Raw genomic sequence first — 15,351 nt, forward strand, 5'->3', positions numbered from 1 at the left:
ACCCAAGCTAACTGTCTAAAGTTAGTTCGCTTGCCAGCTACTTCCAGACTTAAATGAGAGAACACCTCACTGACCATTTTACTTGCCCTATCAGAGCTGGTAAAGCTGTTTATGTTATCCAGAGCGTTGGTGACTGTTGCTGGCAGCAATAACATTTTTTTGCCGATGTTTACTGACAACCGCTATATTCAACGGGTGTTGAGCGTTTGTAAATTCTCAATGTTGGTAATCAGAAGAAAACAAATCAGCTGGAATATATTGTCCAATTTCCACGTTGAGGTAAAAAAAATATCAATACTTTTATTTAGCTACCCCCAAACAAAAAAGGTTAATCAAAAACAATGCACATTTAAACACTTGATACATTTCAATAAAACTAGCAGAGCAAATCAGTCTAGGCTACCATAAGGCCACCATGGCACCGATATTGCGTTAAGTAACAATGAGAGTCAAGGATATCGTTACGACAAGACGGATTGCTCGAACTCGTCGTGACTATTCAACAAAACAACACAAGTCTATTTCCAGCAAATTTCTTAGTTACATGATTGTATAACTAGCAATCGCGTTTTGAAGTTGAGGTTTAGTATTGAAGTTTCGCAATGACGAAAACTAGCATAGTTTAGCGAGGGAAAACAAGCTCGGAAAGGGTTATAGTTGGGCGCACATGGGCACTATGCTAATTCAGGGAAGTGTAGTTTACATGCACCGAAAAGTTTGATTAAACAATTAAGAAACAAACGAATACATCAGATGACATATTTAAGGAGAGCCATCGATATACAATCCCGAAATCATCTGTAACTGTCAATAGTAAAACAAAGCTTTAAATTATTTTTGAGTGAAATTGAATCCAGAAAATGAATGGTGGAGTCACTTCCGGACACGGTAGACTCCTCACAACTCTATTTCACAGGATTTGTGAAAGTGTACCGTAAAGGCCAAATAAAATACTACGGTATGTATAGTCGTGGCCAAAAGTTGAGAATGACACAAATTGTAATTTCCAGAGTTTGCTGCTTCAGTATCTTTAGATATTTTTGACAGATGTTACTATGGAATACTGAAGTGTAATTATAAGTGTCAAAGGCGTTTATTGACAATTACAGGAAGTTGATGCAAAGAGTCAATATTTGCAGTGTTGACCCTTCTTTTTCAAGACCTCTGCAATCTGCCCTGGGATGCTGTCAATTAACTTCTGGGCCACATCCTGACTGATGGCAGACTATTCTTGCATAATCAATGCTTGGAGCTTGTCAGAAGCTGTGGGTTTTTGTTTGTCCACCCGCCTCGAGGATTTTTTATTATTTTATTTCACCTTTATTTAACCAGGTAGGCAAGTTGAGAACAAATTCTCATTTACAATTGCGACCTGCCCAAGATGAAGCAAAGCAGTTCGACACATACAACACAGAGTTACACATGGAGTAAAACAAACATACAGTCAATAATACAGTAGAAAAACAAGTCTATATACAATGTGAGCAAATGAGGTGAGATAAGGGAGGTAAAGACAAAGGTAATGGTGGTAAAGTAAATACAATATAGGAAGTAAAACACTAGAATGGCAGATTTGCAGTGGAAGAATGTGCAAAATAGAAATAATGGGGTGCAAAGGAGCAAAATAAATAAATACAGTAGGGGAAGAGGTAGTTGTTTGGGCTAAATTATAGGTGGGCTATGTACAGGTGCAGTAATCTGTGAACTGCTCTGACAGCTGGTGCTTAAAGCTAGTGAGGGAGATAAGTGTTTCCAGTTTCAGAGATTTGTGTAGTTCGTTCCAGTCATTGGCAGCAGAGAACTGGAAGGAGAGGCGGCCAAAGTAAGAATTGGTTTTGGGGGTGACCAGAGAGATACCTGCTGGAGCGTGTGCTACGGGTGGGTGCTGCTATGGTGACCAGCAAGCTGAGATAAGGGGGGACTTTACCTAGCAGGGTCTTGTAGATGACCTGGAGCCAGCGGGTTTGGCGACGAGTATGAAGCGAGGGCCAGCCAACAAGAGCGTACAGGTCGCAGTGGTGAGTAGTATATGGGGCTTTGGTGACAAAACGGATGGCACTGTGATCGACTGCATCCAATTTATTGAGTAGGGTATTGGAGGCTATTTCGTAAATGACATCACCGAAGTCGAGGAGCAGTAGGATGGTCAGTTTTACGAGGGTATGTTTGGCAGCATGAGTGAAGGATGCTTTGTTGCGAAATAGGAAGCCAATTCTAGATTTAACTTTGGATGGGAGATGTTTGATTTGAGTCTGGAAGGAGAGTTTACAGTCTAACCAGACACCTAGGTATTTGTAGTTGTCCACATATTCTAAGTCAGAACCGTCCAGAGTAGTGATGCTGGACGGGCGGGAGGGTGCAGGCAGCGATCGGTTGAAGAGCATGCATTTAGTTTTACTTTTATTTAAGAGCAGTTGGAGGCCACGGAAGGAGAGTTGTATGGCATTGAAGCTCGTCTGGAGGGTTGTAAACACAGTGTCCAAGATTGACCACCAAGTTCTCAATGGGATTAAGGTCTGGGGAGTTTCCTGGATGGTTGGGAGAAGTTGCTCTCGGAGGATGTGTTGGTATCATTCTTTATTCATGGCTGTGTTCTTAGGCAAAATTGTAAGTGAGCCCACTCCCTTAGCTGAGAATCAAACCCACACATGAATGGTCTCAGGATGCTTTACTGTTGGCATGACACAGGACTGATGGTAGCGCTCACCTTGTCTTCTCTGGACAAGCTTTTTTCCTGGATGCCCCAAACAATCGGAAAGGGGATTCATTAGAGAAAATGACTTTACCCCAGTCCTCAGCAGTCCAATCCCTGTACCTTTTGCAGAATATCAGTCTGTCCCTGATGTTTTTCCTGGAGAGAAGTGGCTTCTTTGCTGCCCTTCTTGACACCAGGCCATCCTCCAAAAGTCTTCACCTCACTGTGCGTGCAGATGCACTCACACCTGCCTGCTGCCATTCCTGAGCAAGCTCTGTACTGGTCGTGCCCCGATCCCGCAGCTGAATCAACTTTAGGAGACGGTGGACTTTGCTGGACTTTCTTCGGCGCCCTGAAGCCTTCTTCACAACGATTGAACCGCTCTCCTTGAAGTTCTTGATGATCCTATAAATGGTTGATTTAGGTGCAAACTTACTGGCAGCAAAATCCTTGCCTGTGAAGCCTTTTTTGCGTAAAGCAAAGATAACGGCACGTGTTTCCTTGCAAATAACCATGGTTGACAGAGGAAGAACAATGATTCCAAGCACCACCCTCCTTTTGAAGCTTCCAGTCTGTTATTCAAACTCAAGCAGCATGACAATGATCTTCAGCCTTGTCCTCGTTAACACTCACACCTGTGTAATGACAGAATCACTGACATGACACCAGCTGGTCCTTTTGTGGCAGGGCTGAAATGCAGTGGAAATGTTTTTCGGGGGAATTCAGTTAATTTGCATGGCAAAGAAGGACTTTACAATTCATCTGATCACTCTTCATGACGGTCTTATATTTTTGTCATTTCTGTTGCATGCAAGGTCAAAGAAAAAAATCAACAATTGCTACAGAAGAACAATAATATGGCTGGGAGCCTACCAATTCCCCCTCTCTCTTTGATACCTACCAAACTTTTGCAGGCTTAGGCTACTGCGCTCCTAAAATAATAAATTGGGAAGCAAACATCAGGTGACTATCCTAGAGCAACTGCATCTGTGCAGGTACGGACAAGATAGACCTCTTACATTTTTTTCCCTAATTAATCTATTTTCTATATTTAACACTGGATATGCGCTGCAGGCTTACCGTGATTACGCAGAAATAATTATAAAAAAAGCCTTTTCGTACGTTAATTAGGGATTTATTCAACAAAATGACTTTGTAGTTAGTATAAAAACATTTTAAAGTATAACATTTCCTATAGAACAGTATCCCATATCTATACATATAAAAAACATTCTACCATATTTATTTTACATCAAAAAGGTGGTGTCCAAATCTGGTTTGCCTAATATTTACACGAACGGCATACAATTTAGAACGTATGCCTACTGTTTTCATAAAAATGAATGCAAGTAAGCAACAAATATCAGCATACTAGGCTCATCCTACTGAGAATGCGTCATTCTCTTTCTACCCCAAGTCTGCTCCATAAGGAAAATCACTCAGGAGGATGAGCTTACGATCAGCTCAGGGTCCTTTTAAAACGCTTCTATATCATCAGATAGGTGGGGATCAGTGTCTGTGTGTGTGTCTGTCTGGGACACAAAGGTTTTGGGGATCCCCCTTCTCCTTTGCGTCATTGTCTTAACCCACAGTGATGAATCGGCTGCCTTTGCTGGTCCGCGCTCGTCTTTCAGGATGCTGAATCGCTCATTCAAAGTCATCGCAGTCTGATGTGACAACAGTTGGGAGAGAAAGCTTGTCAGAAAAACATTCAATTCGCTTCACACAAAATCAAAATGTTTTAGTCGTGTACATGGATGTTATTGTAGGTGCAGCGAAATGCTTGGGGTTTCTAGCTTCAGCAGTGCAGTAATACCTATAAATAATACTTTTGAAAAACTATTTTTTAATTATAACTAGCAATGGTCAGAGACCAGAATAAAAATATATATCAAATGTTATTTGTCACATGCGCCGAATACTTTCAGGTGTAGACTTACAGTGAAATGGTTACGTACAGCCCTTATCCAACAATGCAGTTTTAAGAAAATACAGCAAAAAAAATGCAAATAGTCTGGGTAGCCATTTGATTAGCTGTTCAGGAGTCTTATGGATTGGGGGTAGAAGCAGTTTAGAAGCCTCTTGGACCTAGCCTTGGCGCTCCGGTACCACTTGCCGTGTGAGAGAATAGAGAAGTCTGACTTGTGCACATATAATACATTTGCATATAATGGTGTGTACATACAGTATAACTGGGTCCAGTTCACTAGAAACAAAATGGAGACAAACTGACTGAATCAGGGAGACAATATCACCATTTATTTATTTATTTATTTTTTCTTCTTGGGCCTCTATAACTATATCTATTGTTTTTGTTTTTATTTTTGTTGTTGTTGTGTGATTTGGATTAATCCCCTCTACCACACGGAACCCCACTAATCTACTGACGGAACGCAAGAGGTGCCTAATAACAGACCTCCATCCTATGCTAGCTTGCTACCGATGGCCTGGCTAGCTGTCTAAATCGCCGTGACCCCCAACCAACCTCTCCACTCACCGGACCCTTTTGATCACTCGACTAAGCATGCCTCTCCTTAATGTCAATATGCCTTGTCCATTGCTGTTCTGGTTAGTGCTTATTGGCTTATTTCACTGTAGAGCCTCTAGTCCTGCTCACTATACCTTATCCAACCTATTAGTTCCACCACCCACACATGCAATGACATCTCCTGGTTTCAATGATGTTTCTAGAGACAATATCTCTCTCTTCATCACTCAATACCTAGGTTTACCTCCACTGTATTCACATCCTTCCATACCTTTGTCTGTACATTATACCTTGATGCTATTTTATCGCCCCCAGAAACCTCCTTTTACTCTCTGTTCCAGACGTTCTAGACAACCAATTCTTATTGCTTTTAGCCGCACCCTTATTCTACTCCTCCTCTGTTCCTCTGGCGATGTAGAGGTGAATCCAGGCCCTGCAGTGCCTAGCTCCACTCCTATTCCCCAGGCGCTCTCCTTTGACGACTTCTGTAACCGTAATAGCCTTGGTTTCATGCATGTTAACATTAGAAGCCTCCTCCCTAAGTTTGTTCTATTCACTGCTTTAGCACACTCTGCCAACCCGGATGTTCTAGCTGTGTCTGAATCCTGGCTTAGGAAGACCACCAAAAATTCTGAAATTTTAATTCCAAACTACAACATTTTCAGACAAGATAGAACTGCCAAAGGGGGCGGTGTTGCAATCTACTGCAAAGATAGCCTGCAGAGTTCTGTCCTATTATCCAGGTCTGTACCCAAACAATTTGAACTTCTACTTTTAAAAATCCACCTCTCTAAAAACAAGTCTCTCACCGTTGCCGCCTGCTATAGACCACCCTCTGCCCCCAGGTGTGCTCTGGACACCATATGTGAACTGATTGCCCCCCATCTATCTTCAGAGCTCGTGCTGCTAGGCGACCTAAACTGGAACATGCTTAACACCCCAGCCATCCTACAATCTAAACTTGATGCCCTCAATCTCACACAAATTATCAATGGACCCACCAGGTACCTCCTCAAAGCCTTAAACACGGGCACCCTCATAGATATCATCCTAACCAACTTGCCCTCTAAATACTCCTCTGCTGTCTTCAACCAAGATCTCAGCGATCACTGCCTCATTGCCTGCATCTGTAATGGGTCAGGAGTCAAACAACCTCCACTCATCACTGTAAAACGCTCCCTGAAACACTTCAGCGAGCAGGCCTTTCTAATCGACCTGGCCAGGGTATCCTGGAAGGATATTGATCTCATCCCGTCAGTAGAGGATGCCTGGATATTTTTTTTAAATGCCTTCCTAACCATCTTAAATAAACATGCCCCATTCAAGAAATTTAGAAGCAGGAACAGATATAGCCCTTGGTTCTCCCCAGACCTGACTGCCCTTAACCAACACAAAAACATCCTATGGCGTTCTGCATTAGCATCGAACAGCCCCCGTGATATGCAGCTGTTCAGGGAAGCTAGAAACCATTATACACAGGCAGTTAGAAAAGCCAAGGCTAGCTTTTTCAAGCAGAAATTTGCTTCCTTCAACACTAACTCAAAAAGGTTCTGGGACACTGTAAAGTCCATGGAGAATAAGAACACCTCCTCCCAGCTGCCCACTGCACTGAGGATAGGAAACACTGTCACCACTGATAAATCCACTATAATTGAGAATTTCAATAAGCATTTTTCTACGACTGGCCATGCTTTCCACCTGGCTACTCCTACCCCGGTCAACAGCACTGCACCCCCCACAGCAACTCGCCCAAGCCTTCCCCATTTCTCCTTCTCCCAAATCCGTTCAGCTGATGTTCTGAATGAGCTGCAAAATCTGGACCCCTACAAATCAACCGGGCTAGACAGTCTGGACCCTTTCTTTCTAAAATGATCTGCCAAAATTGTTGCCACCCCTATTACTAGCCTGTTCAACCTTTCCTTCATGTCTGAGATTCCCAAAGTTTGGAAAGCAGCTGCGGTCATCCCCTCTTCAAAGGGGGGGACACTCTTGACCCAAACTGCTACAGACCTATATCTATCCTACCATGCCTTTCTAAGGTCTTCGAAAGCCAAGTCAACAAACAGATTACCGACCATTTCGAATCTCACCATACCTTCTCTGCTATGCAATCTGGTTTCAGAGCTGGTCATGGGTGCACCTCAGCCACGCTCAAGGTCCTAAACGATATCTTAACCGCCATCGATAAGAAACATTATTGTGCAGCCGTATTCATTGATCTGGCCAAGGCTTTCGACTCTGTCAATCACCACATCCTCAACGGCAGACTCGACAGCCTTGGTTTCTCAAATGATTGCCTCGCTTGGTTCACCAACTACTTCTCTGATAGAGTTCAGTGTGTCAAATCGGAGGGTCTGCTGTCTGGACCTCTGGCAGTCTCTATGGGGGTGCCACAGGGTTCAATTCTTGGACCGACTCTCTTCTCTGTATACATCAATGAGGTCGCTCTTGCTGCTGGTGAGTCTCTGATCCACCTCTACGCAGACGACACCATTCTGTATACTTCTGGCCCTTCTTTGGACACTGTGTTAACAACCCTCCAGGCAAGCTTCAATGCCATACAACTCTCCTTCCGTGGCCTCCAATTGCTCTTAAATACAAGTAAAACTAAATGCATGCTCTTCAACCGATCGCTGCCTGCACCCACCCGCCTGTCCAACATCACTACTCTGGACGGCATGACTTAGAATACGTGGACAACTACAAATACTTAGGTGTCTGGTTAGACTGTAAACTCTCCTTCCAAACCCATATCAAAACATCTCCAATCCAAAGTTAAATCTAGAATTGGCTTCCTATTTCGCAACAAAGCATCCTTCACTCATGCTGCCAAACATACCCTTGTAAAACTGACTATCCTACCAATCCTCGACTTTGGCGACGTCATTTACAAAATAGCCTCCAATACCCTACTCAACAAATTGGATGCAGTCTATCACAGTGCAATCCGTTTTGTCACCAAAGCCCCATATACTACCCACCATTGCGACCTGTACGCTCTCGTTGGCTGGCCCTCGCTTCATACTCGTCGCCAAACCCACTGGCTCCATGTCATCTACAAGACCCTGCTAGGTAAAGTCCCCCCTTATCTCAGCTCGCTGGTCACCATAGCATCTCCCACCTGTAGCACACGCTCCAGCAGGTATATCTCTCTAGTCACCCCCAAAACCAATTCTTTCTTTGGCCGCCTCTCCTTCCAGTTCTCTGCTGCCAATGACTGGAACGAACTACAAAAATCTCTGAAACTGGAAACACTTATCTCCCTCTCTAGCTTTAAGCACCAACTGTCAGAGCAGCTCACAGATTACTGCACCTGTACATAGCCCACCTATAATTTAGCCCAAACAACTACCTCTTTCCCTACTGTATTTAATTTATTTATTTTGCTCCTTTGCACCCCATTTTTATTTCTACTTTTCACATTCTTCCATTGCAAATCTACCATTCCAGTGTTTTACTTGCTATATTGTATTTACTTTGCCACCATGGCCTTTACCTCCCTTATCTCACCTCATTTGCTCACATTGTATATAGACTTGTTTATACTGTATTATTGACTGTATGTTTGTTTTACTCCATGTTATCTCTGTGTCGTTGTATGTGTCGAACTGCTTTGCTTTATCTTGGCCAGGTCGCAATTGTAAATGCGAACTTGTTCTCAACTTGCCTACCTGGTTAAATAAAGGTGAAATAAAAATCAATAAGGGATCATAGCTTTCACCTGGTCAGTCTCGTGGAAAGAGCAGCTGTTCCTAATGTTTTGTACATTAAGGCTCACGAGGACATGATCTGAAACAACTTGGGGTGTGTTTACACAGGCAGCCTAATTCTGATATTTTACCTAATCAGATTAGCTCTTTTGCCAAAAATGTGCCAAAACATCAGAATTGGGCTGCCTTTGTAAATGTAGCCTTTGTGTACGATTGCCCAATTATATCTTATTCTCACCGGTTTCCCCACACTGTTGATGTCAAACTGCAAGGGGACTCCTTTAGGTGGTTCCGTTTTCTTCTCCACTTCCACCTTCATCTTGACTGGGGCAGAGCTGGTGGGGGCCGAGGGGTGCAGGGACCAAGCACAGGGAGGCCTGGGAGAACAGAAGAAAAAAATATGGCGAGTGGTTATGGACAGTTCCCAAAAAATACAATGGCACCCATGCACATTTCTTAAATAATTTCCTATTTATTCTAAAACTACATTGCAGAAACAATTATATTTTTGTAAATGTAAGTTTAGATTTGAGAAAATAAAAGATGAATGGACAATTATTGGCACCCCGGAACTAGTACTTGGTGGCACAGGCTTTGGACAAGAACTGCAGACAAACGCTTCTTGTAGCCATTAATGAGCTTGTAACACCATTCTACTGGAAATTTGGCTAACTTTGAAGCAACAAACTGCTCTAATTCTTCAATGTTTGAGGAGTGCCCTCCACCAACGGCAGTTGTCAGCTCTTGCCATAGGTTATGGATGTGATTCCGATTGGAACTCTTCACTGGCCACTCCAGAACAGTCCAGCATTTCTTCTTGAACCATTCCAGGGTGCTTTTAACATTTGTTTGGGATTGTTTAACTGTTGGAAGTTCCACAACCTTCAGACAGACACAGATTTTAGACAGTGGGTTGAACATTGCACTCCAAAACACCTTGATAATCTGCTGATTTCATGATGTCTTGCACACATTCAAGGCCCCAAGTACCAGAAGCAGCAAAGCAACCTGCTTAATTTGGTTGTTGGTAAACATAGGAAGACCTCACTACTGAAAGACACAAGAAAGCCTGATTGAACTTCTCAAAGACCCACCTATCAAGCTTTAATCCTGGGAGAAATGTTCTGTAGACCAATGAAACAAAATTATTGTACATTGGCAATACAGATCAGCACTGTGTTTACTGACGACCAACTTAAATATTCAAAGAAAAGAACACCCTGCCTACAATCAAACATGGGGAGGTTTGATAATGCCGTGGAGTTTCTTTGCTGCCTCTGGTATTGGGGGCCTTGAATGTGTGCAAGACATCATGAAATCAGCAGATTATCAAGGTGTTTAGAGTGCAATGTTCAACCCACTGTCCAAAAACTGTGTCTGTTGAAGGTTGTGGAACTTCCAGCAGGACAACAACCCCAAACACACATCAAAAGCACCCTGGAATGGTTCAAGAAGAAAAGCTGGACTGTCCTGGAGTGGCCAGGGAAGAATCCAGACCTGAATCACATCCAAAGCCTATGGTGAGATCTGAAAAAAGTAGTAGGAGGGCATCCCTGAAACATTAAAGAATTCTTGCAGTTTCCTGACAAAGTGGGCCACATTGCCAGTCGAAAGGTGCAGCAAGCTCATTGATTGCTATAAGAACAGTTTGTTACACTACATGACAAAGTATGTGGGCACCTGTTTGTCAAACATCTAATTCCAAAATAATGGGTATTATAGTGTTTGTCCCCCCTTTGCTGCAATAACAGCCTCCATTCTTCTGGGAAGGCTTTCCACTAGATGTTGGAACATTGCTGCGGGGACTTGCTTCCATTCAGCCACTGGAACAAATGTTCCAAGCTCAAACCATGAAAAACAATCCCAGACCATTACTCCACCTCCACCAAGCTTTACAGGGAGCTCCCAAGTGGTGCAGCGGTCTAAGGCACTGCGCCTCAGCGCTTGAGGCGCTAATACAGACACCCTGGTTCGATTCCAGGCTCTCACAACCGGCCGTGATTGGGAGTCCCATAGGTCTGTGCACAAATGGCCCAGCATCGTCCGGGTTTGGCCGGTGTAGGCCATCATTGTGAATAAGAATTTGTTCTTAACTGACTTGCTTAGTTAAATAAAGATTACATTTAATTATATGCATTGGGGCAGGTAGTGTTCTCCTGGCATCCGCCAAACCCAGATTTGTCCGTCGGACTGCCAGATGGTGAAGTGTGATTCATCACACAGGAGAACGCGTTTCCACTGCTCCAGAGTCCAATGGCAGCAGCTTTACATCACTCCAGCCATTGCTTGGCATTGCGCATGCTGCTCAGCCACGGAAACCCATTTCATGAAGCTCCCGACAAACAATTCTTGTGCTGACGTTGCTTTCAGAGGCAGTTTGGAACTCGGTGGGACAGACAATTTTTTACGAGCTTCAGCACTCGGCGGTCCCGTTCTGTGAGCTAGTGTGGCCTACCACTTCGCGGCTGAGCCGTTGTTGCTCCTAGATGTGTCCACTTCACAAGCATTTCGCTACCCCCAGAATTACAGCTGTCAATCACGATTATGTGACGAAGAAGATTTGATCTGACAACAGCACTTACAGTTGACCGGGGCAGCACGAGCAGGGCAGAAATTTGCAGAACTGACTTATTCAATTATTTTAGAAGAAGTAACGAATGATGTAAGAAAAGTCCAAGGGTGCCAATATATTTGGTCGCCACTGTATACATAGGGCCAGGAGTATTTACATTTTTTTTGTCATTTAGCAGATGCTCTTACCCAGAGCAACTTTCAGGAACAATTAGGGCTTAGGGCAATACTCAAGGGCACAGAGATTCTTCACCTAGCCAACATGGGGATTCGGACCAGTGACCTTTCGGTTAATGGCACAAAGCTCTTAACTACCTGCCACCCTCGTACCACTTGAACAGACTAGGAAAAACTACTGGCCCTTAGTTAATATGAGGTTCTTTGGTATGGTAACTACTGGCCCTATGTATTTAGTCAGTCTCTGCTCCTATAGTGGTATGTGTGGCTTCATAATGTGACTCACTCAGACTGTGTCATGGCAGTGGGGTTGTCGATGGAAACAGTCAGGATCCCACTGCTGGTTGTTGACGTGCGCCACCTGGTGGACAGACAGACACACATATGGTTAGACGACTTGTGGATAATGACGAGCAAAGGTTTGATGTGTCGTCTTCAGGAATGATGAGGGTGCACTATATTATAGAGTGGAATGCCGTCTGTCAAGAGGCGACAGTCTCACACCCATCCACACACACACACACACACACACACACACACGTCAAATACTCACTGGCGGGTTCTAACTGGGGCAGGGGATATAGAGGTTAAAGACGGCTTCGGGACCTGGGCGTGAACCAACAGTATGGAAAAATGTACAGGTGAGACAAAGACAGGACTTTCCATGCACTGTGTCCAATACATTTTTAAAAGTCTACATACGGTCAGAGACACCTTCAGGCCAATAGATTGTACCTTGAGAACCCTGCGGGAGAGAAACGTGGCCTGGCGGGCTTCTCTCTGGGTTTGGACAGGGGGCAAGGGCCTACAAGGAGAAGACCAAATAGATGGTTGGATGGAGATGGAAATGTTCCATGATGTCCTTTGTTTGTGCAATGTCATTGGAGAGCACTTGGAACAACGCTTCAGTGATTCTCAGCGTTAAACAGAGCCAGGGCCAATTTGTTCCCTACCACTTTGCTTTGATGTTAACCCTTCGATATTTGCAGATCTTATAGGCCTATATAGGTATAATCAGTGTATATGGCGCTTCCCCCACATTACTTAATGAGGAAATCTGCAGTTGCTACATCCCTTTTTGGACTTATATGTACCCATCGATTCTTGAATATAACTTTTAAAGGCCTCATGAGTTTAGTTCAACAGTCGTACCCCATCAGAACCCAAAATATAAACTTGTTTTACTCCAATGTTTGCTAACAAAGTAAATGTAAACAAACACCATATAGCTTCAACACATGGTTAAAACTATACTTTTGATATAATGGATGGTCAAGTCCTTGCATCCCATAGCTGTATGCATTTTAGAATGGTTACATTTCTTCACCCCAAATCCCTCAGCTGTTCATTAATAAAAGTAGCAGGGAGAACACTTTTGTTATTGTTTCAACGGCTGATTTGCCCTTTAATACATACAGGTCTGCAACCATTGAACGGTTATGGTCAAAGGGAAGAAAGGGTAGATAGAGGTCTGGGACCGGCTGATGGTGTGACAGTGATATTCCATGGAGGGGAGTCATCCAGGAGTAATGCTGCAAATGTTATTTCCTCACCGTCTCCGCTGCTGAAAGGGTCTTGTCGAGTCGAGGCGTCTCTGTACGTCTGTCTGTCTGTAGCGCCTCCTTTGGCCTTGCACCTGTCTGTATTGGGCTGGTTGGATAAAAGGCCGTGATTGGTTGTTGAAGGGCCGTGATCGGTTGTTGAAGCGCTGTAACTTCTGAGAGAGAAAATGTAAATAGAGATGGTGAACAGAGGAGCACAGTCTTCTTTGGAAACTAACTCTCTCCTCTTTGATCCCAATAAGGGTCATGTTAACTAGGCATGAAACGGAGGAAAACAGTTCGAAACAGCGAGGTATTATCTTAACTTGTCCAATAAGGGATGCTCATTTTGGTTCTGATGCACGTTTTGCTACAGTGTTCCCTAATTGAAATGTCCCAGATGTATGAGCCCTTAGTACCCGGTTGATAGCAGGTCGGTTGAGCGGACTGATGCCTTTCTGTAGTGCTGCAGTCTTCCGGGCTGCCAGTCCAGTGATAACCCCTTGACCCCAGCGGCGACCAACTGGAGGGGGAATCTTTCGGCCTCTTCCAAAACCCGCTCTCGTTATCGCACCTCTTGGTACACCACCTCCTGGAAATGACACGGCTTCTTATTCATGTGGAGAATTCAATTGATGTGATGTATTGGAAGGTCTAACTAGTTCACTGGCATTTCAAATATCCCAGGCATTATTATATTAAGTTATTTAAGCAATATTTAAAATGTATATATGTATATTTAACCTTTATTTAACTAGGCAAGTCAGTTAAGAACAAATTCTTATTTACAATCATGTCCTAGGAACAATGGGTTAACTGCTTTGTTCAGGAGTAGAAGTCTACATACGGTCAGAGACACCTATGGGCCAATAGAGTGTACCTTGAGGCCCCTGTGGAAGAGAAACATGGCCTGGCGGGCTCGGGGATTCAAATCGATCTCGCAACCTTTCGGTTACTGGCCCAACGCTCTAACCACTAGGCTACCTGCCATCCAAGGGGGTGTGGTATATAGCCAATGTGGCTAAGGGCTCTTACACATGACGCAAAGCTGAGTGCCTGGATACACCCCTTAGTAATTGGAGAAGTAAAAATAAATATTTTGTCATACTCGTGGTATATGATCTGAGATACCACGACTGTCAACCAAATCAGCATTCAGGGCTCGAACCACCTAGTTTATGGTCAACAATGGAGAACTAGTTGCAGTGATGAGCACCACAAACAAAACTACTGTACACACGTCTTTGAGTCTGTCCCCTGGCCCTCGCTCCAACTGGCTTCCCTTGGACAAAGACCTTCCCCTTCTGTAGTGGCCTGCGATTCCCCGGGCCCGGTCTTCTTGCTTGTTGCTCTTTCTTGTTCAAACGAATTATATCATCTAGGACAGTCAGATGAACAAAACAGTACGTTTACTTGTCAGTGAGCTCTTTCAGTCAATGAGCTCTTTCAGTCAATCTAACGTTATGTATGCCATGCTTATGAATTAAAGTTTGTCTGGCTCTTGGAAGTCTTGGCTGAATTTGTACATTCTAGTTAACTAACTACATTAATCATTCTCGCTGACATTTGGATGGGCCAATAGACCTGCATAACAATTAACGTTAGCTAGCAGTTCGTCAACTGAGTAGTAGTGGCAAATTGGCTTGGTCGCATTGAATGAACGCAGCTAACTAGCGGTTAGCAAACAAAGTTGCCCAGAGTAGTATGTAAGTCGTTTTAAATATACAGTGTAATGTATCTAAAAAAAATGCATATAATTAGCTATATAACGATGTATATTATGATCTCTCATATGCGAACATTTAGCAAGCTACAACAACCAAACTCGAGCTGCCGGTGACCCACCCACATCCAACGGTGTCGCGAGCGGCCTTACCTAAAGACATGTCGACCTTATCAGGTCCGCCGGAGCTGATCCCCCGTGTAGCCGAAAAAACAACGTTGCTCATACTGTGGAAATCTGTAGCTCCACACAGGAAAATATTCTGGATAAAATTCACAAAAATTAGCACGCTAGCTAGCCAGCCTAGTTATCTAGTGACGTCAAATATCCCCCCGTCTAAACGGTTGTCACTAGATACAACAGCCACAAACACTAAATGTGCTATTTCGTTAAAGAATAGTGCTATTTGGTCTTAATTTAGGGGTATGTATAAGGTTAGGAGTGTG

The 15,351-nt window shown here is 43.7% G+C and overlaps 1 protein-coding gene across 1 annotated transcript; it reads right to left on the reverse strand.

Moving 5' to 3' along the window:
- Positions 1 to 4,182: 4,182 nt before the first annotated feature.
- LOC135558438 (UAP56-interacting factor-like) lies at positions 4,183 to 15,260 on the reverse strand. The gene is given in 10 exon segments (XM_064992238.1): positions 4,183 to 4,314; positions 4,317 to 4,362; positions 9,132 to 9,270; positions 11,928 to 12,002; positions 12,195 to 12,247; positions 12,377 to 12,446; positions 13,195 to 13,358; positions 13,602 to 13,774; positions 14,423 to 14,560; positions 15,059 to 15,260. Coding segments are annotated over 10 exon segments (969 nt in total). The 5' UTR covers positions 15,132 to 15,260; the 3' UTR covers positions 4,183 to 4,276.
- Positions 15,261 to 15,351: the final 91 nt, after the last annotated feature.

This window comes from Oncorhynchus masou, chromosome 17 (assembly GCF_036934945.1).
Source record: "Oncorhynchus masou masou isolate Uvic2021 chromosome 17, UVic_Omas_1.1, whole genome shotgun sequence".
In the NCBI taxonomy this organism is placed as follows: domain Eukaryota; kingdom Metazoa; phylum Chordata; class Actinopteri; order Salmoniformes; family Salmonidae; genus Oncorhynchus; species Oncorhynchus masou.